We start from the raw sequence: 27,577 nt of genomic DNA, 5'->3' as shown, positions 1-27,577 counted from the left end.
TACAAAGTTACAAATTTCACAACACTAGGTTATAGTCCAACAGGTTCCAATTAAACCTGTTGGACTATAACCTGGTGTCATGTGGTTTGTAACTTTGAAAAAGTATATATTGTGTATTATCTGGCAAATAGGTTTCATGTAAACATTACCACAGGGTGGCATTAAGTATGCATATGCATCATGAAATCAAGTAAAATGCTGATTGGATACCTTTATTATGAAAGAGAAACCAGGGATTTAACAAATGTTAAATTCAAATGAAGCTCAGCATTTGCAGTACTTTGTTGTATTAATTTGAATATTCTGCATTAACAATGAGTTTGACAACAGGACAGAATTTTCTTACAGGTTCACCTATTTAGAGAAATGGAGTGAATTTAGAAAAGCCGATTCTTCAGCTTCTTTTTCACTTTCCCTCAGGTTTCCTTCTTAGCCACTTTGCAGAGGTGCCTTTCCCCTTGTCAGCACAAGGGAGCTTGTCTCCGGATACCAAGCCTGACCTCAGACCAGAGCTTTTTCACATCAGTCCAGCTGCCAGCCAAAGCTTTCTTCATGGTGCACATAAGATCTCCTACAACTTGCCAAACACCTTACAGTTAATTAAGAGTTCTGGTAAAAGCTATGAACACTGGTGCCATCTGTGCACATCCAGGTGATGGCCATCTTTGTTGCACTCTTTGCACAGGCTCAGGTGGCAGCCATCTTTGCCAGACATTTTAGTGTTTGTTGCACAAACAGGAAACTGTGGTACTTAAGTGTCAGTAAAGCAATTAAATTTTGTCATTTGTTTGGTGTACTTATTTGACAAAACCTCAGCAATAACTTTAGCTGCATAATTAAATGCTCAGTGTTTATATTCCATTTACTTTACCATTATTGCCAAGTAATGCCTGTATTCAAAGGGGAGTGGTCCATCCATGCGTAGTATGTAGTACTGGGTCCGAAGAAAAGATTCTAAGTATTGAGGGTGCAAACCCATAATTCGTGTGGTATTGTCTTGGTGCCATATGGTGGAATATTCTTCCAGGATTAGTAAATTGGTATTCCCATCTACAGGATTATTTTGGATGATCTGCAGAGATAACCAGCAACAGAAAAAAAATAATTAGATGGTAGAAAGGGGACAGTCAGTCAAGTCCCTGCCAACTGTTTCAAGAGCAACTTTGTTGGTCCCACTGCTTCACCCCAACCCTTGTGGATTGTATTTGATGCTTATCCAATTTTGTAATAAAAGAACCTATTGTATATGATAGCAGATTCATTTAATGAACTGCATTCAATATCCTTAAACACTAATTAGTAAAAGCTTATTTTCATGTCACCATTGATTCTTTTGCAAATCACATTAAAACTCTGTCTTGTTTTCTTGACCCTTGCATCCTTAAGAACAACTTCCCACTACCCTCTAGAGACTCCTTCTGATCAAATCTCCTCCCAACTTTCTAAAATAAAAACCCCAATGTTTCCAATCTATGCACATAAATGAAATCCTTCACACCCTCCCTGAAATGCTGTGCAGAATTAGACACTATTCCAAGTGGAGGACTGATTCATTATAAAAAAGGATGGTCATATCCCTAATTTTTGGGATCATAAATGCCCTGTCTATGCACACAATTTTCTGAATTTGCCCCACAGTTAAATTTATGAACCTCTTTTCACACACTCCTCTTTTGTTCCAGATCTTCTGTTCCTAAAGAATGGTATTCTTCAGTTTATATCGCTCCTCCTCATTTAAGAAAACATGTATCATTTCCCACTCCTCCGTATTAAGTTTCATTTGCCACATTTCCAAGCATTTCACCAGCCTATATCCTCTTGAAGTCACTACTCGTCACACGGCCAAAATTTGGGTCAGCTGCAAATTTTGAAATTGTGCACTGCATATCCCTGTCCAAGTTGTTAACAATACCTCAAAAATGCTTTGACTATTGGCTGCTGGAGGAACTGTTTACCTTCCTCTAATATATAAAAAAAGACACCAATAGTCTGTTTTCTGTTCGTCAGCCAAAATTGTGTTCATTCTGCCATCATCCCTTTTACTTTATAGACCACAATTTAACTCAAATCAATTTTGAAGCACCTTATCAAAAGCTTTGTGAAGTCCATGTATACCATATCATCTGCTGCCCCATTAAACCCTTTCCAGAACATCAAAAAAACTTCATATTAGTTATGCACAAATTGCCATTGACAAATTGGTAGCAATTTTCTTTAATTAATCCATGCACCCTAGTGACTTAATTATACTTTGCAGTATTATTTTCAAAAAATTCTCATTATAAAAAGTTAAACTAACTGGGTTATTCCCTCATTTTTGGAGCTAAAGTTTAGAATTCTCTGATACTTTATGACCTCACATGTGTCTAAGGAAGTTTTGGAGACTATGATCAGTATTGCTGCAATTTCACCCCTTCTTTTAGCATCCTTAGATTATTCTACTTGAACCTAGTGTTACTGTTATGACCAACCTTTCGAATACCTCTCTCTATCAACTTTTAATCCATTTATTATCTTAATAGGTTCTGCTTAATACAACTCCAACTGTGTTGCCTTGGTAAAGACAAAGTAATAAATTAAGACATCGAAGATCTCGGTATAGATCATAGACTTTATTTTTGGTTCCAAATCAGCTTCTCTCTTCCTCTTACAAACCTTTTAATTATAATTCAATATGTCTACAGGAATATATGTTAACTGTCCATCTCTTCCCAAACATTTTGCTTATCACTTTCTATTGGTTTTATCTACCCGACATGTCATCTATCACATAAAAAGTCATGAAGTTTAAAAAGGATGCAAGGTCTAGCTTAGTTTTTCCTCTCTGCTCCCTCAGGAGACAATTCCTTGACCCTATCCAATCAAGGTATTCACTAAGCACCTTAATTTTATTATAGTCTTATTCATCAGCCTTCCATTCGAATTTACTTTGGACAGATCAACCCATTGACTGGACCTCTTCCAATTAAGTATTTTTACCATAGATTGCTTGTTGTCCTTCTCCATAGATAAACTAAAAACTTTTTAAAAGCATGAATACCATTGCCTGAAATGTTCCCCAACTGATACTACTTTACTTAATCCACCATATTCATGAAAACCAGATTTTTCCTCATCGTATTGGTAATAAATTGATCAAGAAAATTCCCCAGAATACAATTAAAACGTTCACTCCCATTCCTGTCTCATTTAGTTTTCCGAATATAGACATCGATAGCAAAGTAAATTCCTCCCTTCCAAAATTACCAATATCCCTTCATTCTTACAGCTCTAGTTTTCTTAAAATCCTGTGCCTCTGTATTTTGGTATTAGTTGTTGGCCTCTAAAACAAGCTAACTGCACCACTAGTGCATTTTAACTTAAAACATAACCCCATAAATAATGTCCTTGATTTGCCTCTCTCTAGCATGGTAGTAATTCCTTAACTAATATGGCTACCCCTTCTTCCTTTTCATTCCCAACTTGCTTTAACATCTTGTGTCAAGGTGTATTTTAGGAACCTAGCCCTTTGTGATAGGCCTCCATACCCAAACATCATATTCCCATGTACCTGATGATGCTTTCAGCTCACCAACCTTATTTTCAGACTTTGTGCATTTAGATAAACCTCATCAGTTCCATTCCTCAGTCTCAGTGCACCTTATCTCCACAGCCTAATACAATAAGTCTAATCCCACTCAATCTTAAATGCAACCCATTTATCCTTTCAAGCCAAAATAATTTAAAGTATCACCAACCACACCAGAAAATGGCTATAGTGTAATATTGATCTCAGCCATATACAGGTGTCCCCCCATAGGCATTGCCTAGGTTCCAACTCCCCAACAACCTTTCATAACATCCCAATAATATAATGTCCTCCTCCTCACATTTCTCCAGCCATATATTTATGTGCAACTATCCTCCTACTTCCATAGCCTGAAGCATATCGCACTGGGAATAATCCAAAAAATTGCTAATCTTCTGGTCCTGCTTTGACATCTCTATTCCAAGATTTTAAAATTTGCCTATAAGACGACAACCCTGCTGTTTTGCATTTGGACGATGTCCACTGGCTGTTCAGCCTCAATTGATTATGTCTGTTCCTGAGCACTGACACCACAGAAGCACATTACCTAGAAATTGCAAGAAAACAAAATGTCCTTTGATGAATAAAATTACAGAACTAAAAATTTTGCACACTATGATTATATATAACAGAAACATTGTACTTGTACCAAAAAAAAAACAAAACAAAAACAAAACCTTGATCAAAAATATGACCTTTGTGGAAGAGACAGGGAATGTCAATGAAATTCAATATTAGATATTTGGAACACAAAGCAATTACGAAGGCGGCTGTGAACAAAATCATTTTGTTAATAATTGTATGACTTTATTACGGAAACATTTCAAGTAGAGTGTAGGTGTTCAATCTTACTCATCCCAGCAATCCTATTGAAGAATATGCTACATCAACAGAATTCGTGGGCGGCACAGTGGTTAGCACTGCTGCCTCTCAGCGCCTGAGACCCGGGTTCAATTCCCGACTCAGGCGACTGACTGTGTGGAGTTTGCACGTTCTCCCCGTGTCTGCGTGGGTTTCCTCCAGGTGCTCCGGTTTCCTCCCACAGTCCAAAGATGTGCGGGTCAGGTGCATTGGCCATGCTAAAGTGCCCATAGTGTTAGGTACGGGGTCAGTCCGGTCCAGTCCACACCGACCCGCCGAAGCGAAACCCACCCATACCCCTACATTTACCCCTTACCTAACACTACGGGCAATTTAGCATGGCCAATTCACCTGACCCGCACATCTTTGGACTGTGGGAGGAAACCGGAGCACCCGGAGGAAACCCACGCAGACACGGGGAGAACGTGCAAACTCCACACAGTCAGTCGCCTGAGTCGGGAATTGAACCCGGGTCTCTGGCGCTGTGAGGCAGCAGTGCTAACCACTGTGCCACCGTGCCGCCCCAACCACTAATCTAATTACTTACAGTTTATTCAGTTTCCTCACCCAGCTTCATGTAATTGACCAAGATGATTTTCTAGGCTAGTTATTAATGTATTCAACAAAATTGTGCTGCATAGCAAATGCTTGAACAATTTTCTCTCTTATAACCCACTTAGGAGAATGTTCTAATTCTCAAGCCCTACAACTCCCAGGGTCACCACAAAAAAGTTAATTCAAAGTCCCTTTCTTGAACTTGTTTTTTTGGATTCAAGTCAATAGCAAACACTGACCAGGTTTCTGTATTTACCAAAAACTAGTGCTTAATACAAACAAGTAAATTCTAATAACCAGTAAAATATTAAAAGTTAGTGTAGCTTATAAAGGCAATGAATCAACAACATTTTGTTCTAATAGTTACATCTCCAATCCCTGGCTAAAGTGATATCAATAGTATCTGAACCCCGTAAAACCATTTTGCAGAAAAATGCACAGCTAGTTAAATGTCAAGGCCTTATAAAGGGACACAGGACAGGAGCTATAGTAGAAAAATGCAAATGTTCAGAACATAACTGATTATTAAAACCATTTTTGTTTTAGCATTAATGATGTTTAGAGCTTTTATTTCAGTAAAAATATTGCTGTTATAGCAATCAAGGTTCAGGAACAGCACACAATGCTACCTAATAGTGAGTTACTCCTACCCTGGCCATTACCACAACAACAGCAACCACCATAGCACCTTTAATGATGCAAAAGCATCTGAGGATTGCACAGGAGCGATTAGGAATTAAAGTATCTCTCAAAACCTAAAAACTACACAAAGCTGTCAAAAAGAGATAGGTCTAAAGACTTGTTCAAAAAGAGGAAAGTAAGGTAGAGAGATGTAGTGAAAGAATTCTGTGTTTTGGCAAATGAAGGCAGAGTCACTAATTGTGGAATAATTATAATGGGAATTTACGAGATGCCAGAATTAGAGGAGTGCAGGTATCTTAGAGGATCGAGAGGTTGGAGATATTACAGGCATAGACTTACAAGGTCAGCAGCAATTTGATTTTGACAGGGATTAAATTTTCAGCAAGTACAGGGATAAGGAAATTAGACTTGCTGCAAGTTAAGATATGGACAACGTTTTGGATGGCCTCAAGAAAAGACTACTTCTTCACTGAAATAAAAGGCCCATACAAATAAGTGCACATGGCACAAAGCAGGCTAAGCCTTCTTTCGTCTCATCCTGCTAAAACGTACCAAGCCCCTGCAGGCCTCATGCTTTTCCTCAAATTATGCACAGTTCTAGAATTATCCTAAAAGTGAAATGAAAATAATCTTCACATTATTTGTCTAAACTATGAAGTGCTCTTTTAAATCCTTTCCTTTCCTTTCTCCAGCTCAAGCACAAGGAACACTTGTTTTCAAGGTTATGACCTCCAGTCAGCTATCACTGCTGATCATTTCTGCACACTACTTTCCTCTCCTTGGTTGATCTCTTCTCCTTCAAATCAAACATGCTCCCACCAACACTAACTCTTTCCAAAATTCCATTATGTCTGTATTCTTGCAGAAAGTATAAAAGTGAAGCAGAGAGAAGCATCTGGACAGTTGGTGTCAAGGTAAAGTAGACTAGGAAGAGAGTATTCCCCCCTACTTGTTGGGGAGATCCAAAAGATTTAATTTTTTGGAAGATGCTTAAAGGAGTAAGTTATAGCAGGATAGCTCAAAGCTGTGGGGTGCTTCTCCTGCTCTATATGGCAAACAAGGCACCGGACCAGCAGGAGTGCAAGCAGTGTCTAAAGCTGTAGCTTCTGGAAGCCTAGCTGGGCACATAGTAGAGCATCTGTGAAGATTAGAGAATTGTGAATAGCATGTATAAAGAGGAGATCGTACTGCAGGCTAAGATGCCACAGGGAGGAAGCAAATGGGTGACAATCAGGCAAAATAAGAGGACTAGGCAGGCAGTGCAGGAATCCCTGATGGTAATTCCCCTGAAAAACAAAAACAGACTTTGGATACTGTTCAGCAGAATGACCTCCGGGAAAAACAGCAAATTTGTGGCACCATAGTTGGCTCTGCTGCACAGGAGAGGAGATGCAGTAATCATAGGAGATTCAATTGTAAGGGGGAACAGATGAGTGTTTCTTTGGTGGCAAAGATGACTCCAAGATACTACATTGCCTCCCCAGTGCTAAGTCCAATGATGGGGATGCCCCAACTGGACTATTTAGCACAATTCTGGTCACTACAGGCCGGACATGACTGCTCTGGAGAGAGTAGAGAAGATCTATTAGAAAATTGCTAGGGCTGGAGATTTGTAGCTATGGGGAGAGATAGGAGTGGTTGAGGTTGTTTTCCTTTGACTGCAAAGGTTGAGGGGTAACATGATTGAGGTATACAAAATTAAAGGGATAGAGACAGTAGACAGCTACAGGGGTCACAGAGTCAAGCTAAGTGGTAGAGGATTAGAGGAGCCAAGAAGAAAAAATATTTTTACATGGAGACTGGTGGTTGCCTGGAATTTATTGCCTGAGTTGGTAGTGGAGACAGAAACCTTTCAAAAGATATCTGGATCTGCACCTCCAGTGCAGGTCTACAGACAATGTGCAGAAGATAGGAGGAGAAAAGGCACCTGGGTGTCTTTGGGCTGGCATCAACAAGATGGGCCAATGGCCCACCTGTGTTGCATCATTTCCTTACGTTCTATGTCTTACAGCAGCATCTTGGAAGGGGAAAGGGAAGAGGGAGTAGCCAGTGGTCATGGTACACATTGGTACCAACAAAAGAGATCTAAAGAAGTGATGAGTTCACAAAAGCACAACAAAGTAGGAAGAGAGCTGAAAAGTGGAACCTTAAAAAGATAATCATCTCTGGATTACTACCAGTGCCAAATGCTAGTCAGAGAGAAATAGCAGGATATAAGACCATAAGACACAGGAACAGAAATTAGGCCATGCAACGCATCGGGTCTGCTCCACCATTCAGTCACGGCTGATAGGTTCATGAGTATCAAGTTGAGAAACCTAACTAAATATCTCAGTCTTAAATCTACTCAATGACATGGCTGCCACAGCCTTCTGTGGCAATGAATTCCACAATTCCATTCTAAAAGATCTTCCCTTTAGAGTAAAGTGTGCCCTCAGGTCCTAATCCCTCCTACCCAATGGAAACATCTTCCCACCATCTACTCTGTCCAGGCCATTCAGTAATCTTCAAATAGACCCCACCCCTAAATCCTTCTAAACTCCAAGTATAGACACAGAGTGCTCAAACATTCCTCATATGTTAAGCTGAGCAGTCCTGGGACCATTCTTGTGAACCTCCTATGAACACACTCCAACGCCAATACATCCTTTGACTTGTGGGGTCCAAAAACTGTGCACAATACTCCAAATGTGGACTGACCAGTTTTACGTCCTCAAAATAAATTGCATTTGTCTTCCTAATGACAACTCAATGGCTCAGTGGTTAGCACTGCTGTCTCAGTGCCAGGGACCCAGGTTCAATTCCTGCCTTGGGTAAGTGTCCGTGTGGAGTTTGCACATTCTCCCCACGTCTGCGTGGGTTTTCTCCAGGTGCTCTGGTTTCCTCCCACAGTCCAAAGATGTGCAGATCAGGTGAATTGACCATGTTAAATTGCCTATATAGTGTTAGGTGCATTAGTCAGAGGGAAATGGGTCAGGTATGGAATGTTTGGGCCGAAGGGCTCCTCTCTTCTCCTCAGCACTCACTCTCTTCTCCATGTCAGACCTAACAGGATCAGTTAGAAGTATGGCCTTTTTTTTAAGCTTACCTGATAGTTTTTGATATCTGGGAGTGGTGGGTGGTTCAGTCGGTCAGTCAATGTAATAGGGGCTGCTTGAGATACCGGTTAGAAAAACTAAACCAGCTGTTCATTCCCTCGACTTTCTTGGTAGCAGTTGAGTGGGATGAGCCACAGCCAGGACCAGAAGCCCAACAGGAAGGTAATTTTTTTAAAAAATGATATGAAAGCTTACTTCAGGAGTCCATCGTTCCTCTTTTCGTTTGGAGGAGGAGGAGCAACAGCAAGGGTCAGAGACCTGACGGGAGGGTAAAATTTAAAAAGATATAAAGGTTTACCTCATGTTTAGGTGGAACACACTCAGCTGGAGCAGACATGGTACATTGGTTAAGTGAGGCTTTATATTTGGGTGGCTGCTTTACCCAAAACACTGCTCAGGTAGTGTCTCCCATTCAGCCTCTTCCTCCTATAACCAAAAATAGGTTCTGTACACCAATTGGCAAGGTGACTTCTTTTAAAAAAAGGTTTGCAGTAGTCTTGTTGGGAATAGCATAGTGGGAATGGAGGTTAAGGCAGTTGAATGTCCCTACTGCAGAATGTGGGAGGGTAAGGGTCACCACTAGTGTCCCTTGGACTGCATCTGTGGGAAGTGAACCCAACTCCACCTCCTCGAAAACCGTGTTAGGTAATTGGAGCAGGAGCTGAATGAACTTAAGATCAATCGTGAGGCAGAGGGGTTTATTGAGAGGAGTTACAAGGAGGTAGTCACACCTCAGGTACAGGAAGAAGTTGGATGGGTTACCTGGTAGACAGTGCAGTGAATCCCTGTGGCCATTCTCCTCAACAAATATATAAATAAATAACTATTCTATCAACAATACCATTTTGGATACTGTGGAGGGGGGGGGAACGACTCATCGGGGTGGGCATGGGTCTCTGGCACAAAATCTGTCCCTGTTGCTCAGAAGAGAAGGGAAAAATGGGGAAGAGGAGCAAGTTATTGGGCAAATGGGAGGTTCTGTGGGAACTACAGAGAATCATGGTGTGTTGATCCCAGGTACCAGGGATTGTGATGTCTATGATTGTGTTTTCAGGATCCTTGAGGAGGGGAACAGTCCCAAGTCATGGGACACATTGAAACCACGGACATAGGTAGGAAGAGAAATAGGGATTTAAAGCAGAACTACAGGAAACTAGGATGGAGCTAGGACAAAGTTGTTGTTTGTTTGTTGCCTGTGCCACACAAAGCGAGGAATAGAGGGAGAGGAGTTGAACAAGTGGCTACAGGGATAGTGCAGGGGGAGGATTTTGGATTCCTGGATAATTGGAGCTCTTTCTGGCATAGGTGGGACCTCTACAAACAGGATTTTCTTCACCTGAAGAGGAGGAGTTGGATGGAATTTGCTAATGCTCTTTGGATGGGAACCGAAAATTGTAGTTAGAGTGTACGGGAGGTTGAGAGTAGTGAAGTCAGAACTAAGATTTCAAGATTGAAAGAAGGCACCGGCAAGCAAGAAGTTAGTTTGAAGCATGCCTACATCAACACCAGGAGCATCTGGAATAACGTGGATGAACTTACAGCATGGGCTGGTACCTGGGATTTTGATGTTGTGGCCATTTCAGAGACACGTGTGGAGCAGGAACAGGAATGGTTATTGCAGGTTCCAGGATTTAGATGTTTCAGCAAGAGCAGAGAAAATGGGAAAAAAAAAAAAGAGGGGGTGGTGCAGCACAGTTAGACAAAGACAGTATTATGGTTGCAAAAAAGACATCAAGAACTGGTCTACTGAGGTAGTATGGGCTGAGATTAGAGCTGAAAATGTGTTGCTGGTTAAAGCACAGGTCAGGCAGCATCCAAGGAACAGGAAATTCGACGTTTCAGGCCAGAGCCCTTCATCAGGATTAGAAACAGGAAAGGAGGGTAACACTGTTGGTAGTTTCCTATTGGTGTCCAAATAGATGTAGAGGATAGGATAGCATAGCAAAGAGGATTACTGATAGGAACAAGAGTAACAGGATAGTTGCTATGGGGGCTTCAACTTTCCAAATATTGACTGTGAATACTATAATTAAAAGGACCTTAGAGGAGTCAATTTTTGTCCAATATGCACAGGAGGGTTTCCTGGTGCAGGCCAACATGTGGTGAGGCCATATTAGATTTGGTATTGGGTAATGAACCCAGCCAGGTGATGGATTTGGAGGTAGGTGAGCACTTTGGTGCTAGTGATCACAATTCAGTAATATTTAATGATGGAAAGGGATAGGTATATATAGCAGGGCAAGAGTTTAGCTGGGGGAAAAGCAATTATAATGTGAGGCAAGATTTCTGATACATTGGATGGGGAAGAAAATTGCAGAGAATGGGCACAATAGAAATTAGATTAGATTAGACTTAGATTAGACTTACAGTGTGGAAACAGGCCCTTCGGCCCAACAAGTCCACACCGACCCGCCGAAGCGAAACCCACCCATACCCCTACATTTACCCCTTACCTAACACTACGGGCAATTTAGCATGGCCAATTCACCTGACCCGCACATCTTTGGACTGTGGGAGGAAACCGGAGCACCCGGAGGAAACCCACGCAGACACGGGGAGAACGTGCAAACTCCACACAGTCAGTCACCTGAGTCGGGAATTGAACCCGGGTCTCAGGTGCTGTGAGGCAGCAGTGCTAACCACTGTGCCACCGTGCCGCCCTTCAAGGAACAGCTACTGTGTGTCCTTCATCAGTATGTACCTGCCAGGCAGGAAGGAGGTTTACCAAGTTAAATCTCTCTTCAAGAGGAAGGAGGCAGCTTATGTTAGGATGAGATGTGATGGCTCAGTTAAGGCACTTGAGAGTTACAGGTTAGCCAGGAAAGACCTAAAGAGAGCACAGAGAAGAGCCAGGAGGGCACATGAGAAGTCATTGGCGGATCAGATGAAGGAAAATCCTAAAAAGAATTTCTATAGCTATGTCAAGAATAAAAGAATGACTAGAATCAGATGAGGGTCAATCAAGCACAGCAGTGGGAAGTTGCATGTGGAGTCAGAGGAGATGGGGAAGTGCTAAATGAATAGCTTTCGTCAGTATTAACACTAGAAAAAGACAACCTTGGCGAGGAGAATACGAGATACAGGCTACTAGACTAGATGAGATTGAGGTGCATAAGGAGGTGGTGTTATCTATTTTTAGGAGAAAGTGAGGACTGCAGATGCTGGAGATCAGAGCTGAAAACGTGTTGCTGGAAAAGCGCAGCAGGTCAGGCAGCATCCAAGGAGCAGGAGAGTCGACGTTTCGGGCATGAGCCCTTCTTCAGGCTCAGGCCGAAACGTCGACTCTCCTGCTCCTTGGATGCTGCCTGACCTGCTGCGCTTTTCCAGCAACACATTACCAGATGAGATTTATCCCAGGATACTCTCAGAAGCTAGTGAGGAGATTTCAGAACCTTTGGCTTTGATCTTTATGTCATTCTTGTCTACAGGAATAGTGTCAGAAGACTGGACAATAGCAAATATCGTTCCCTTGCTCAAGGAGGGGAGTAGAGACAACTTGATAATTGTAGACCTGAAAGCCTTATTTTGGTTGTGGGTAAAGTGTTGGAAACTGTTATAAGAAATGGAATTTATAACTATCTGGAGAGGAATAGGTTGATTAGGGATAGTCAGCATGGTTCTGTGAAGGGTAGGCTGGGCCTCACAAACCTCAAGTTGTTTGAGGTAGTGACCAAACAGGTGGATGAGGGTAAAGCATTTGATGTGGTATACATGAATTTCAGTAAGGAGTTTGATAAGGTTCCCCACATTAGGCTATTGCACAAAATACTGAGGCATGGGATAGAGGGTGATTTAGTAATTGGAATCAGAAATTGGATAGCTGAAAGATGACAGAGGGTGGTGGTTGATGGGACATTTATCCTGGAGTTCAGATACTAGTGGTGTACTGCAAGGATTAGTTTTGGGTCCACTGCTGTTTGTTATTTATATAAGTGACCTGGATGAGGGCATAGAAGGATGGGTTAGTAAAATTTGCGGATGACACTAAGGTTGGTGGAGTTGTGGATAGTGCCAAAGGATGTTGTAGGTTACAGAGGAACATAGATCAGCTACAGAGCTGGCAAATGGAGTTTAATGCAGAAAAGTGTGAGGGGATTCACTTTGGAAGGAGCAACAGGAATGCAGGGTACTGGGCTAATGGCAAGATTCTTGATGGTGTAGGTGAGCAGAGAGATCGATGTCCAGGCACACAGATTCTTGCCACCCAGAATGATAGGGTTATTAAGGCATGTTAGCTTTTATTAGTAGAGCAATTGGGTTTTGGAACCATAAGATCATGTTGCAGCTGTATAAAACTCAGGTGCAGCCACATTTGGAGTAATGTGTACAGTTCTGGTCACCGCATTATAGAAAGGATGTGGAAGCTTTGGAAAGGGTTCAGAGATATACTTGGATGTTGCTTGGTATGAAGGTAAGGTCTTACAATGAAAGGCTGAGGGACTGGAGGTTGTTTTCATGAGAGAGAAAAGGCAGAGAGGCAACTTAATTGAGACATAAGATAATCAGAGGGTTAGATAGATTGGACAGCGAGAGCCTTTTTCCTCAGATGGTGATGGCTAGCATGCAGGGACATGCTTTAAATTGAGAAGTGATAGATATAGGTCACATGTCAGAGGTAGTTTCTTTGCTCAGCGTAGCAGGGGCATGGAATGTGCTGACTGCAACCATAGTAGACTCACCAATTCTCAGGGAATTTACATGATTGTTGGATAGTATATGGACAAGAGTGGAATAGTGCAAGTCAGATGGGCTTCAGATAGTTGTGCTGACCTGTGGAACCACCGAGGGCTGAAAGTGCCTGTAGTGCGCTGAAATGTTTTATGCTTAAACAGGAGTCATTAGCAATTTTCCAAGATTCCTGGGTTCTTGTGATTCTTGAAAGATCACCACTAATGCCTCTGCTATCTCTACAACTATCGACCTTAGAACTTTAGAGTGCAGTCCATCTGGTCCAAGTGATATATCCACCTTCAGGCCAGTTTTTCTAGCACTTTCTCCTTGGTGATGGCTACCATACTCAGCTCTGCCCCTTCACACTTGAAGGTTTGGGATGTTACTCATGTCTTCCTCTGGGAAGACTGATGCAAAGTAATTGTTCAGTTCCTCAGCCATTTTCTTGTTCCCCATTACTATCTCTCTAGTGATATTTTCCAGCAACCCAATGTCCATTTTTGCCTTTATATATTTAAATAAATTCTTAGGTCTTTTATTTTACTGGCTAGCTTACTCTCATTTAATCTTCTCCTGCTTTTATTTTTTCCCCTCTGTTGGTCTTTGTAAGTTTCCTAATCCTCTGGTTTTCCACTGCCCTTCATGTTATATGCTACTATCTCTGACTTACCTAGTCCACCATGGTTGCCTCATCCTTCCTGTGCTATGCTTTTTCATCAGGATGAATCTCTGCCATATCTCCTGAATTACTACCAGAAATTTCTACCATTGTTGTTCCACTGTCTTTTCTACTAGGCTCTTCTTCCTGTCAAGTAGGTATTCTATTCCCGATGACGGGTTTTTGCCCGAAACGTCAATTTTCCTGCTCCTCGGATGCTGCCTGACCTGTTGTGCTTTTCCACCACCACTCTAATCTAGATTCTTCTTCCAGTCAATTCTACCCAGCACCTCCCTCATGCCTCTGTAGTTGCCTTTATTTAACAGTATTACTGTTACCTCAATCTATTTTGCCACTTTCAAATTGCAGAGTAAATTCAATCATATGATCATTGCCTCCCCTAAGGCTTCCTTTTTCTTAAGTTCACTTAAGTCTGCCTCATTGCACAACACTAAACCCAGTATTGCCAGGCTGCTCCAAAAAACCATCTTGTAGACTTTCCGTAAATTCTTTTTCTTGAAAACCACTACCAATCTGATTTTCCCAGTCCATCTGGATATTGAAATCCAGAATGATTAATGTAACTTTGCCTTTCCTACACATCTTATCTATCTCCTGGCATATCTTGCACCCATGCTCCTGACTCTTGTTTGGAGGACTGTTCATAACTCCAGCTATTTTTTTTTTTAAAAAACATTTTGCAGTTCCTCAGTTCTACCCACACAGATTCTACACCATCTGACCCTACTTTGTTTCTTAACTAAATTTCATTCTTGCCAATAAGCCAACCCCACCCGCCTCTTTTCAATAGAATGTATACCTTTAAATATTCAGCTCCCTATTGCATACATTCAGATACAACATCTTCAGTCCTGATTGAACCGTCCCTCTTCTCATTGTCATTCACTTATCCAGCGTACTTGAAGTTTGATTGCTAATCCTTTCCATATATTCTATCCTATTTGTATCCGTGGATATTTTAATAACCTCAGTTTGGCACTCTTAACTCCTCCTTTAATTCAGATTCTCTCATTTCCCCTATAATTGAACACTGCCACCTCTCTCCCCCCCCCCCCCCTTCCATTTAGTTTAAAGCCATGTCTACAGCCTTAGTTATGTGATTCACTAGGACTCTGGTCACAGCACGGTTCGGATGAAGACTATCCCATCAAAACATGCCCCACAGTACTGATGCCAGTGTCCCATGAATTCAAACCCATTTCTCCCACACAAATCTCTCAGCTACACATTTACCTACTTAATCTTACTGATCGTGTGCCAGTTGGCTCAGATTACCACCTTTTTGGTTCTACTTTATAATTTAACTCCTAGCTATTCATATTCCCTTAGATTAAATCTAGGGCAGAGGTTCTGTTATGTCATTAGTGCCTACATGGACCACAACCACTGGATCTTTACCCTCCCACTTAGTTTCTCTGCAGGCCAGATGAGATATCCTGAACCCCAGCAGCAGGCTGGCAGGCAGGCAGGCACAACCTTCAGGTCTCTATTCTGGTCACAGAATAGCATCTAACTGTACTATTACAACATTTCTCTTCTCTCCCTCCACTTAAATGGCTTCCTGAACTACAGTGCTTCAGTCAGTCAGTCAGCTCATCCTTCCTATGATATGTTGGATGAACATATGGTTGAAGAGATAGAGAGAAGAAGGGCTTCAAATTCCAGGGACATTAGTACCATTGCTAGGGGAGGTAGGACCAGTATAAACTGGGTTGGTTACACCAGGGCAGGAGCTGGACTGTTGCTCTTGGTACAATATTTGCTAGAGTGGTTGCAATGGGCTTCAAACAAAATTGGTGGGGTGGGGCAGGTGAGGTGAGAACCTATGTTCAGGGTAATGGAATCAAAAGACATGAACAAACGTCAGAAGAGGGAAATAAGTGGTAGGCAGAGGGAGAAAAAAAAGGCTAGAATCAAACAAACAAGGCCACACAGTTTTTAAAAAAAAAACAAGAGATGGGACAAGAAACGCTAAAAGACAAATTAAAATTTTGTCCCTCAACCACATGGACTAGATGTTATGCAATGAGATAGGAATAACTGGTAAATGCGCTTGTGAATATCTATCAGCTTCAACATCTCACTCCAAACCCCAACTGAAAGCAAAACTAAAACCTTGGGTCAGTATAAACCTGATCCCATTCACTCATGCTCCTTATATCTAATTGAGTCATTATTTGTTTTAAAGAGCTAAAAGCTGTTTACCCACTGCTTCTGATGCAGACAGACATTCTGGCACCTCTGTGGCATACCTTTTCTGCAAGAGAAATAGCAGAAAAACAAGTCTCTCAAGAAACAGTAACATTGCAGCTCATCTGTCACAAATGCCAAAGTTGCCTTCACTCTTTTGGATAAAGATACATACCAGTATTCTTTGACGAAATCCAGCTTAGAAATACAAGTTGCTTGTCACACCTTCGAGACAGTCTTCCAAATAAGGAACAAGATACAAGTCGGATTGTATAACTGCATTGATTTTCCAGTAGTCCACACAATCATCGAGTGCCATCTGGTTTTGGCAATATCACTATGGGTGAGTTCCATTCACTGCAGCTGACCTCCGTTATGCTTTTAATCTCTATGGGAACCTGTTCCAATTTTACAGGGTTAAGCCTATGAGGATATTGCTTAATTGAAACAAGATTGTATGGATGTAGATACAGGAAATCAGTTTAGTATTCCCCAGCTTATTCCCACATATGATTTGAAATAACTCTTTCAAGGTAAATCAGTAATATATCCCAATTTTTCAGAACTTTTGTGGATGATACGAAAGTTGATGGAGTTGTTGACAGTGAGGAAGGATGTGGCAGGTTACAGTGGAATATAGATAAGCTGCAGAGCTGGGCAGAAAGGTGGCAAATGGAGTTCAATGTAGGTAAGTGTGAAGTGATTCACTTTGGTAAGAGTAACAAGATGGTGTACTGGGCTAATGGTCGGATACTTGGTAGCGTAGATGAGCAAAGGGATCTTGGTGTCCATGTACACAGATCTCTGAAAGTTGCCACCCAGGTAAATAGAGCTGTGAAGGCGGCATACAGCGTACTGGCTTTTATTGGTAGAGGAATTGAGTTCCGGAGTCCTGAGGTCATGTTGCAGTTGTATAAGACTCTGGTGCGGCCGCATCTGGAGTATTGTGTGCAGTTTTGGTCGCCATACTATAGAAAGGATGTGGAGGCACTGGAACGGGTGCAGAGGAGGAGGTTTACCAGGATGTTGCCTGGTATGGTAGGAAGATCGTATGAGGAAAGGCTGAGGCACTTGGGGCTGTTTTCATTGGAGAAAAGAAGGTTTGGGGTGACTTGATAGAGGTGTACAAGATGATTAGGGGTTTAGATAGGGTTGACCATGAGAACCTTTTTCCACGTATGGAGTCAGCTATTACGAGGGGGCATAGCTTTAAATTAAGGGGAGGTAGGTATAGGACAGATGGTAGGGGTAGATTCTTTACTCAGCGAGTTGTGGGTTCATGGAATGCCCTGCCAGTAGCAGTGGTGGACTCTCCCTCTTTAACTTCAAGGTAGACTGGTTAACAAGGTTAGATCATATGGAATTCTGGGAGAGCTAGGCAATTGGACAAAATTTGCTTGAAGATAGGAGCTAGAGGTGGTATGGTGGTAGAGAGTTGTTTCTTGATTGGAGGCCTGTGAACGGCAGCATGCCACAAGGATTGATGTTGGGTCCAATGCTTTTTTGTCATTAAATAAATGACTTGAATGTGAATATAGGAGGATTTGTTACTTTGCAGATGACACCAAAATTGATGGGGTGGTTGATATTGAAGGATGTTGTTATCTCAATCTTGATCAGAATGTCCTGAGGAATGGCAAATAGCATTTAATTAGATAAATGTGAGATGTTGCATTTAGGCAAATCAAATCAATGCAGGACTTGCTGGGAGCATTGCTGAACAGAGACACCTAGTGGTGCAGGTGCATAGTCCCTTAAAAGCTGAGTCCCAGTTAAAAAAGTGATGACCAGGCATTTGGCAAACTTACCTCTATTAGTCAGGGCATTGAATATGGAGTTGAGAGGTCATGCTATGGCTATGCTTGAGATGGTATTCCAAAAGTGGCCTAAACAGTGTTCAAGTCTAATCTCCCTGCTTTAGGAAAATATTGAGAAACTTGAAAGCATTCAAAAAAGCATTCAGACAAGGGTGTTGCTCGGATTGGAGTGTATGAGCTTTAGGGAAAAGCAGAATAGGGTAGGGCTTTTCTCTCTGGTGCTTCAGAGGCTGAAGGATGACCTTAAAAAAAGAGTTTACAAAATGGTCATAGATAAAGGTGACCAGCCAGGAAAAGGGCATTGAAAACTGGAGCACATTGGTTTATTGAGGTGGGGGGGGGGGGGGGGGCGGGGGGGGAAAAAAGAGATTTTAAAAAGGGACCTAAAGGGCAACTTTTTCACACTATGGTGGTGCATGTATGGAGTGGGCTACCAGAGGATATGGTAGAAGCTGGTATATAATTACGACATCTGAATGGATACACAAATAGGAAGAGTTTAAAAAAGGGCTATGGGCCAAATGCTGGCCGATCAGACTAATTTAAATTTAGGATTTCTGGTTGGCATGGACAAATTGGACCAAAATGATCTGTTTCTATGCAATGCAACTCTGACTCTATAACCCCTGACCAGAAGATACATTCCTTTGCAGTTAGTTTCCTTCAACAGTGCTTCCTTTAGCACCTTAAAATACACTGGCTTACCCTGTTTTGCCACATCCATCATCCCAGAGCTTAAACTACAAATCCAGTGACTTCATGTGGCTTACTTTACTACAGTGAAAACACAGGAGGGTTTCTCATTCCCTTCCTCTTGTCATGGGTTTCCTTTAAAACACCTGTGGTAAATTATCCTTGCCACTTTGTGGCATCTTCTTTGCCCTGAGGATTTTTTCTCTCCCAATGCCTACCGTTCACAGATTGAAACTGGTCATACAAACCAAACTTTGATTTATGAGCCAAATCAATCATCTGCCATGTCTGTTGCGAAACTTACAGTTTTACCTCTCTGCTCTTCCATAAGTTCACTACTTCAGGAAGTGAATTTTGAACTCCAGAACACCAGTCTCATTAAGAGCATCACATGTCTGGATTTATTTTCAATGACCTTATCCAGATATCAAAGTTACTTTGTTTTATCCTTTCCAATTCTACAAATAAGTGGCCAGGTTACCTCCTTCAAATTCCTAAAATATTCTCTAGGCTTCTGGCACTAGTTCTTATGCACTTAATATAGTTTTGTCACCTCATCCTACTCCCCAGGTACCTTCTCTATCAAACACCTCACTATCTCTGCCTATCAACTTTGTTTGAAAATCAACAATACCCAGATGGTCACCAGTCATTTCATCTGTATACCCACTTTCTCTGGTGAAATGACAAAGGCGTCTACATCCTTCTCAAACCTAGACAATTCTTGATATATTTAAGCAGATCCCCAATAGTCCTTTAGCTATGATGAGTTTGCTCTTCTCTCCTCATCACTACTCCTACCTTTTACCATTTAAAGCTCACTTTCACCATTCAGTTCTAACTTCTGAAGTTGGAAAGTTCTCTCACTTTCTCCAATTCTACCAGGGAGATTCTTTCACTTTTTTCCTTGCCACTGCCTCTAATTCAAGCTGCTTCATTTGAAATTGAATTTTAGTTATTCCCAATGATTCCAACTGTATTCCTTGCAATTGTAAATATTGCAATTGTTTTCTTTTTCCTCACAGGCAAAAGCAACCTCAACTTCAGCTGGTTTGCTAATTCCAAAAGCTTTGCCTTACTCACAAGTAACTTCTTCCACATGCAGAAAACTGTTACCAATGAAAGAGACATTATTATACAAGGCACACCCTATTTAAACCAATTAAATACAAACATCTGATAAAAGAACACCAACATTCACTATCTTAGAGTCCAATAATCCTAAACCCAACATAAAATTAGGATTTTTTATTCAAAGTTTTTTTAACAAGGAAATTACGAGAGATATTATAATAATCTTATGGTACAACATTAAACTACTGCGCTACTTTACAAACCATATCAAAAATACCAAAAAGAACAACCTTCCCATCCTACAATTCAATAAATAGACAAGTTAAAGTAAATTAGGTTGGATTGGGCTACACTAACTTAACTTACACCACTCCGCACCATTCAACCAAAACTCCCATTATTGGGATCATCAGTTAACATACCCGTATTTATTCAGGATTCTTCCTCTCAGGGTCCCCAACCACCAGATTGTCTCTTCATGGCTGTTCAAAGATACTAGTCAATATGGCTGACAAGTCTGAGACATTCAAAAAGAACCACGATGGTCTTATATTGATGTCTGGAGCACCATACGTTTTAGGAAGTCTGGGGGAATATGCTCCATCACCAACCTACACCATCCCAAAAGGCCAGAGGGATTTTTCAAGACCCAGATCATCAGAATGTTCTTCGTGCAATATTTAGGAATATTAATCAATCAGTTTCTTCTCATGTTCATCTAGAGAAGGCAGATTCAGCGATCCCAGAAGGAAGGATACCGGATCTGCCTTAACCCCAATCCCCAGATCTCCTCCAACACATTTGCTATGGTGTCCGAATATCTGCAAATTTTATGGCACAACCACAATCAGTGTGAGAGAGTACCAATGTCTGGTTTGCTCCTTTCAAAATGTTGCTAGCTGCTCTGGTGCCAGATGGGTTCTGTGAAGAATATTTAGTTGCATGGCTTGCATTTTATTACAAGTTGAAATATTTTTTACACTCTCCCAGATCTCCTCCCATATTTCTGATGAAATTTCTGCTACCAATTTCTGATTCAAGATTCTGTTAAGCCTTTGAATATTTTTTACCTCAAATGATAGAGGGTACAAATTGAGGCAGTGCCCATCGACCAAAGCGCTCTCCTCTCCACATCAGACTTGAAGGGATGAACCAATAACATGATCCTTTTCTGTATAAAGGACCTGATCTGAAAATAGTGGAAGAGATCCCTACTAGAGATAGCCCATATTTATGATTTCGCTGATCAAAAGGCAGCATGACCTCCCCCTCCTCAAATAGATCTCCAAAACTGGAGACTCTCATAACTTAAAGCCTGAATCCATCAATCCCAGCCTAAATCCTGGTATTCCTAACAGGAGGGTAAGTGGAGAGGTCTTATGTAAATTATCCTCAATCTGTAACATCATTCTCTATGCTTTGACTGTTAATTACAATCCGATTTTTCCAGTATGCCACAACATTTCTCATCTTGTCCACAAATAGCAAATTAATAAGGGGACATTTGCTTGGGAAGTCTCATTGAGCCATAGTGACCTCAGATTCTGACAAGCCCAAATCATTCACATAAACAATAAAAAAACTTATTTGATATCTTTTGAAGTCTGGGAGATCTACCCTGCCCCAATCCCATTGGAATTTGCAGTTTAGCAAACTTAAGAGGACACCTGCAGCCATTAATCCAAGCCAACCATTAAGTTTCTGCAGCACTTGCCTAGGTAGCACCAGAGGGAGCATTCACAGGAGATATATTAGGCAAGGAACAACATTCACTTTGATCAGAGCTATTCGACCCAACCAGGATTATGATGCTTCTCCTAATGCTGAAGGTTCTAGCTTATCTTCAAAGCATGAAATTAGCTTTGTACAATTGGTGAAAGGTGGGATTAATGAAAATACCCAAATATAGGAAACCTCCCCGCGACCACCTAAAAGGAAATAGAGTTCCATCTTAAAAGGTCAGGTATCCCCATAAGGCCTCCCATGGGCATGGCCTCTGATTTCAAAATTAATTTTATACTCAGAAGAGCCAAATAAATATGTTGTATTAAACAGGGCACAGACATTGTTGCGTTAGCCAGAAAGACAAGGACATAGTCTGCAAAGTGTGATTCTATGGACTCCCATTCTCACTTCTGGGACAACTATTTTGGGATCCTTCCAAATATTCTCCACCAGCGGTTCAAATCACTAAAGTAAACAGCAGCTGCAAAGGCAGCCTTGTTGGCTGCCTCTACCAATACCAAAATTGTCTGATTTTATACCAAATATGAGAACTATCACCATGGGATTGCTACTGTTACCCACCTAGCAAAGACCCTCCTGCTCCAAGGTCAAACCATTCCAAGACAAAAATGGTACAGCTGTTCCACCTGATCAAATGCCTTTCCCACATCTAGGGAGACTACAAGCTCAGGATTTGCTGGCATATCTGGATGATATTGAACACTTTCCTCATGTTGTTAGAGGTGTTGCAACACTTAAATGAAACCTGTTTGGTCTTTGACAATGGAGGGCAATACCTTCTGCAGCCTCAATGCAGATGTTTTAGACAGAATATTAAAATCCACATTTAGCAGTGAGCTAGGTCTATATGAGCCGCTGTATTCTGGATCCTTCCCTCTTGAGAAAAAAAGGATTCACTTCTGAGGGGGGGCCGGAGACAGTCCTGACTATATGAATGCTTATATACATGCCTAGCATTGGCTCAACTCCTTCTAAAACTTGCTCAGGAATCCACCCAGGCCAAGTGCTTTGCCATTTTGGATCTAACTTGCTGCCTCTTGGATCGCCAGAGGGGCATTCAAAAGGAGGTCTGCTCTGAAGTTATACTTGGAAGATCCAAGTTCTAAGAAAAGGACTCCATCATCGCCAACCCATCCTCACAGCCCTCTGCCCAGTGTAACTCCGCATACAATTTTCCAAATGCTGCGTTGATCTGTTTGGACTCACGAGTAGGAGTACCAGTACCCTCTCTGATGGAGATGGTAGATTGAGCAGTGTTCTTCTTCCTGGTTAGATATGCCAAGTATCTACCTGGCTTATCACCGTGCTGAAATGGTCTTTGCTTTATGAAGCAAGGAAGACCTCTCTCTTCACTGTCTGGCTGAGCATTGAGTTCAGAGCAGCCCATAGAGCTGTAATCCACCATAATTTAATCACGGATTGGCTATCAAAATATGCCACCTTGGCTGCCTTTAACCGGGCCTCAAATATACACTGTTGCTTTCCCAGTCTTTTCCAGGTCAGAGTAAGAGTAAGAGATAACTATATCTGGGCAGTCTTCCAGAGCACCAATGGGTTACTGGCCATACCAAAATTAATATCCCAGAAGGTTTTAAACTCCCTTGTTTAAAAACTCAATTAACTTACTGTCTTTCAAGAGAAAAGTATCCATGTGCCAGTATTTGTCCCACTACTCAGATCATACACTGTGCATTGTCCAAAGTGGTTATATTCCCAATCTGATGGGTTAGCATTGAATTATAAAAAAAGTCAGTGGGGCCAAAACATTGATCATTGTATGGCACATTTGCGGGTTGAAGTAAAATCCCTTCCCCGGGGCTGAAGGCATCACCACATATCCACAAATCCCAAATTCTACATAGATCCACTAACTGTTTGGATTGCAGGGAGATTCCTGAAAGACCCCTTGGCATTCTATCCACCTTGAGATCCATAAGACAGTCGAAGTCTTCCCCTATAAATAGGTGGTCCACTCCAAGAGCTATCAGCTGGAAAGTGCATTAGTTAAAAATTTTAGGGTTGTGTGCTGGGGGGGCAGTAGACATTGAAAATGTAATACTCCTCCCCATGTATTAGGGCTTTGAGGATCACAAATTACCCTTGCTTACCCTTTAATTTGGTATATCAATTGGAATGGTTGATTTTTCTGTTCAAGTATAGCCACTCATCTGCTTTCAGAATTAAAAGATAAGAAAACCGGCCAAACCTCCCTGCTGTAAACTTTAGATGCTCATTATTTAGGAGTTTCTTGTAGCAGACTAACATCAACTCTTCCTCCTTCTGAGGCTCAAGAGTACTTTCTTGTAACCAGTAAGTGAGTCCCCTTTATGTTCCAGGTGCACCATCTAAATGAATTAACCGTAAGCAGCCCATGACACCTTGCCCCTGCCCCCACCAAGAAGAAGAACCTTATTCATAATGCACTGAATGGAGACTGACATTCTTAAAAATTACATTACCAAAGCAAAAATTCTAATAACTACTCCTAAAATAAACAAATGACAAATAACTGAAGACTTTTCCCCTTGCCCACAGGGGACACTCTCACTACTCACTAACAATTCTATGGCTCCTTCCAGCTGAAGTCACGCCCCAAACCCAGGCAAAAACAGAAGCAAAAAACATGCATCTTCTACACACAAATCAAGAGTAGGCATCCAATCCATCCCATTGATATCGACCCCACTTGTTGTTAATAAAAGAAAATACCACCCCAATAAAAAAAACAGGGACTAGCAAAGAAAAAAAGCAACCAACCCCACATATTACAGGAACAAAGCCAGGCGCACAAAACAAACAAGAGAACAAAAGGAAATACTATTGTTCATAGTATTTGGCCCAAGCAGTTGGTTTTAAAACAGGTGGCATATTCTTTGCCTTCTCTGCTAAATCAGAATTATGCCCACACCCTCCATAGCTGAAGCACAATGCTGCTCGGTACCTTCCAGAACATTGAATGTTCAAGTCTCTTAGCCTCTTCTTTACTTCATAGTAAGATTTCTTCTTTTGGATCACAGTCCCAGAACAGTCCTAAAAAAAGACATGACTTTTCCCCAATACTCTGGAAGCTTCCATAACCAAATGTTTGTCTCTGTAACATTGAAATTGAGCTAGGACTGGGCACGGGTGCTGGTCCAACCCGGGCCTGCACACCACGATCCGGTGAGCCTGCTCAACTCACCTGGCCAGATTCTGCTCCCAGTCCCAGGAGCTGCGGGAGCCAATGCTCCAGGAAGCTGACCAGCTGATCTCCTTCCTTGTATTCTGGAAGCCTGATAATGTAGATATTTTCTTCAACCTCGCTTTTAGAGTTTGTCAACCTGTTGGGTTAAGGCTCACATCTGTTTTTCCAGAGCCTGAATCCACCCCAAGAGGATCCCCGCTGCATTTTGCTGCTCCACCTCCTCCACACGCTGTGCAAGATATTGATCTTCTGCTTTTGTTGCATGATCGAAATTGATTCCAGTCTAGCCCAGGACTCCTCCAGGGCTGATTCAATCTTGAGTTTGATGAACTCAGACCAAACTCTGCTACGTTCAAAGGCACATCCATGGGAGTCAGTGCAGCGGCTGCAGGTGTGTCCCCTTGCATGTTGTGATCCATGCAGCCCCTTCCCTTTAGGATCTTGCCTGAACATTAAAGTGATATTCAGAAATTCTGGGGACTTTACTCTGCCAATTTTTAATGAAAATGGCTTTTAAGGGGAGGGTGAAAGCACCATTTTGTCTGAAATTTGCTGCCGAGCTCAGCAAAGCAGACCTGTTAGATCACTGGCACTTTGAATCCCGAAAATTATGATTTTAATCTTAAGAAACCCCAGTTCATGGACCAACCAAATTCACTCAACTCTATGGCTCCTTCCAGCTGAAGTCACCCCCCAAACCCAGGCACAAAACAGAAACAAAAGAAAACATACATCTTCTACACACAAATTAAAAGTTGGCATCCAACCCATATATCGACCCCACTTGTCAATAAAAGAAATGACCACCCCTAATAATTTAAAAAAAGGGACTAGCAAAGACAACAAAAAAAGGAAAGAAACATGTCAAGGAGACAGCCAAAACTATAATATTTTATTTAATTTAAAGACAAGTGTAAGGCTTTACATTCTAGATATGATTCAATTTGTCCAATACTAGGCTTTAAAAAACACTTTTTACAACTGTTAGAATACAAACAAAAGCAGCATACTTTTAATTGAAATTGAAGAGTAATATATTATTTTAAAAAGTTAATTATTCAGATGTTCCAGTGTAGTAGCATCCCATAAACATACCTTTGGCAAAGGCAAATTCAGCAAAATAGATTTTCTTCATGTGCCATCTCCTCCAGTCCAGGAGAAAGGAAAAACCAAAAGAAACAATTTAGCAGTAAGCCTTATCAGCTTCAACAGCCAGCTCCAAATCCCCAAGTGAAAGCAAAACTAAACCCTCAGGTCTGTGTGAATCAGACTCCATGCACTCATTCTTTTGTTTAATTCAAAAATAAACACAAAGGGAGCTCATAGCTATATACCCATTGCTTCAGCAGCAGACACTACAGTGGCAACAACTCTCTGCAAACAGAACAAATCAGACCAGTGAGACTTGACATCAGTCGTGGAAAAGATATAGATTCCATAATCAAGCATTTAAGGTAGAGCATACAGATAATACAGTGGTAGAATCATACACAAACAACACATATTTACAAGGAAATCATGCTGGACAAAGCTACTGGAATCCTTTAAGGGTGTAAGTACTAATGTTGATCAGGAGAGCCAGTGGATATGGTTAATTTGGACTTTTAGAAAGCTTTCGCTCAAGTCCCACATAATATAGAAAATTAAAGTACGTGGAATTAAGCTAGTGCACGGATATGGACGGAAAATTTGTCCGCAGACAGAAAACAAAAGAGCAGGAATAAGTGAGTATTTTACTGATTGTTCATTGTCAGGCAGACAATACTGCAGGGTTCAGTACTAGGACCCCAGGTATTCACAATGTGTTTGTGATTTAGATGGTGGAATTAAATTTAATGTAGGCAAATTTTGAGATAAAGCAAGGTGAAAGGAAGAGTCGTGAAGAGGATACAGAAATGTTGCAATGTGATTTGGCAGAGAGGCCAATGTGGTATAAAGGTGTATAAATGGGAGGTTTTTGACTTTGGTAGAAAAAGGAGGAGGCAGATAATTATTTGAATGGCTGTGAATTGAAAGAATGGAATGTTCAACAAGACCTGGATCTCCTTGTGCACCAGTCGCTGAAAGCAGGCCTATAGATGCAGCAGGCAGTAAAGACACTAAACTGTATATTGGCCTTCATAGCAATAGAATTAGAGGACAGGAGAAGGATGTCTTGCTGCAATTATACAGAGTATTGGTGAGGCCACACGTGGGAATAATGTATGCAGTTTTGGTTTCCTTATCTGAGGAAGGCATGTTCTTGCTAGAGAGGGAGTGCAGTGAAGTTTTACCAAATTAATTCCTGGTATGGCTAGCAAGTCCTCATATGAGGACAGATTAATTCAGTTTGGATCGTATCCACTGAAGTTAAAAAAAAATGCAGGATTGGGTTGGGGAAATCTCAGAACTTACCTAATCCATTTAAAGAAATTGTAAGTTAGACACAGGATAGATATTCCCCATGAGAGGGGAAATCTGAAACTTAAGCTTTGACCCTTGGTTCAAGGGGTAAATCTTCTGAGACAAAATCAGGAGAACAGTCTTCACTCAGGGTAATGAGCCTGTAGAGTTCATTACTACAATACAGTTGAGGCAAGAACACTGGTTTTGTAAAAAAAAAGAAATAGTTTGCTTCCAAAAGGATGAAGAGATATGAAGGAGGGTGGCGAGATTAAAGGATCGAGCTTGATGATCTGCCCGGATTACCTGGATGAGTACGTGAATAGGAAGGAAATAGATGGACGTGGATCCTGCAATTGAAAAGTAGTTTTAGTATGGAAGAGCACAATGTGCTGGCACAGGCTTGGAGGGCCAAAG

The 27,577-nt window shown here is 41.4% G+C and overlaps 1 protein-coding gene across 7 annotated transcripts in view; it reads right to left on the bottom strand.

The window, feature by feature from the left end:
* Positions 1-27,577, bottom strand: part of LOC132816694 (sestrin-3-like) — a 163,660-nt gene that overhangs the window by 76,863 nt on the left and 59,220 nt on the right. For 4 of the 7 annotated variants that reach the window (XM_060826572.1, XM_060826571.1, XM_060826570.1 and 1 more), the window contains one exon: positions 872-1,072. In XM_060826572.1, coding sequence (XP_060682555.1) covers positions 872-1,072 — 201 coding nt within the window. Of the gene's footprint in view, positions 1-871; positions 1,073-16,439; positions 16,492-25,873; positions 25,924-27,577 lie in introns of those variants that run through there. The other 3 variants (XM_060826573.1, XM_060826574.1, XM_060826575.1) reach the window with 3 other exon arrangements.

The sequence above is a fragment of the Hemiscyllium ocellatum genome, chromosome 6 (assembly GCF_020745735.1).
Source record: "Hemiscyllium ocellatum isolate sHemOce1 chromosome 6, sHemOce1.pat.X.cur, whole genome shotgun sequence".
In the NCBI taxonomy this organism is placed as follows: Eukaryota; Metazoa; Chordata; class Chondrichthyes; order Orectolobiformes; family Hemiscylliidae; genus Hemiscyllium; species Hemiscyllium ocellatum.
The sequence above is the reverse complement of the archived record's forward strand: the minus strand, read 5'-3'. Positions and strand labels throughout refer to the sequence as shown.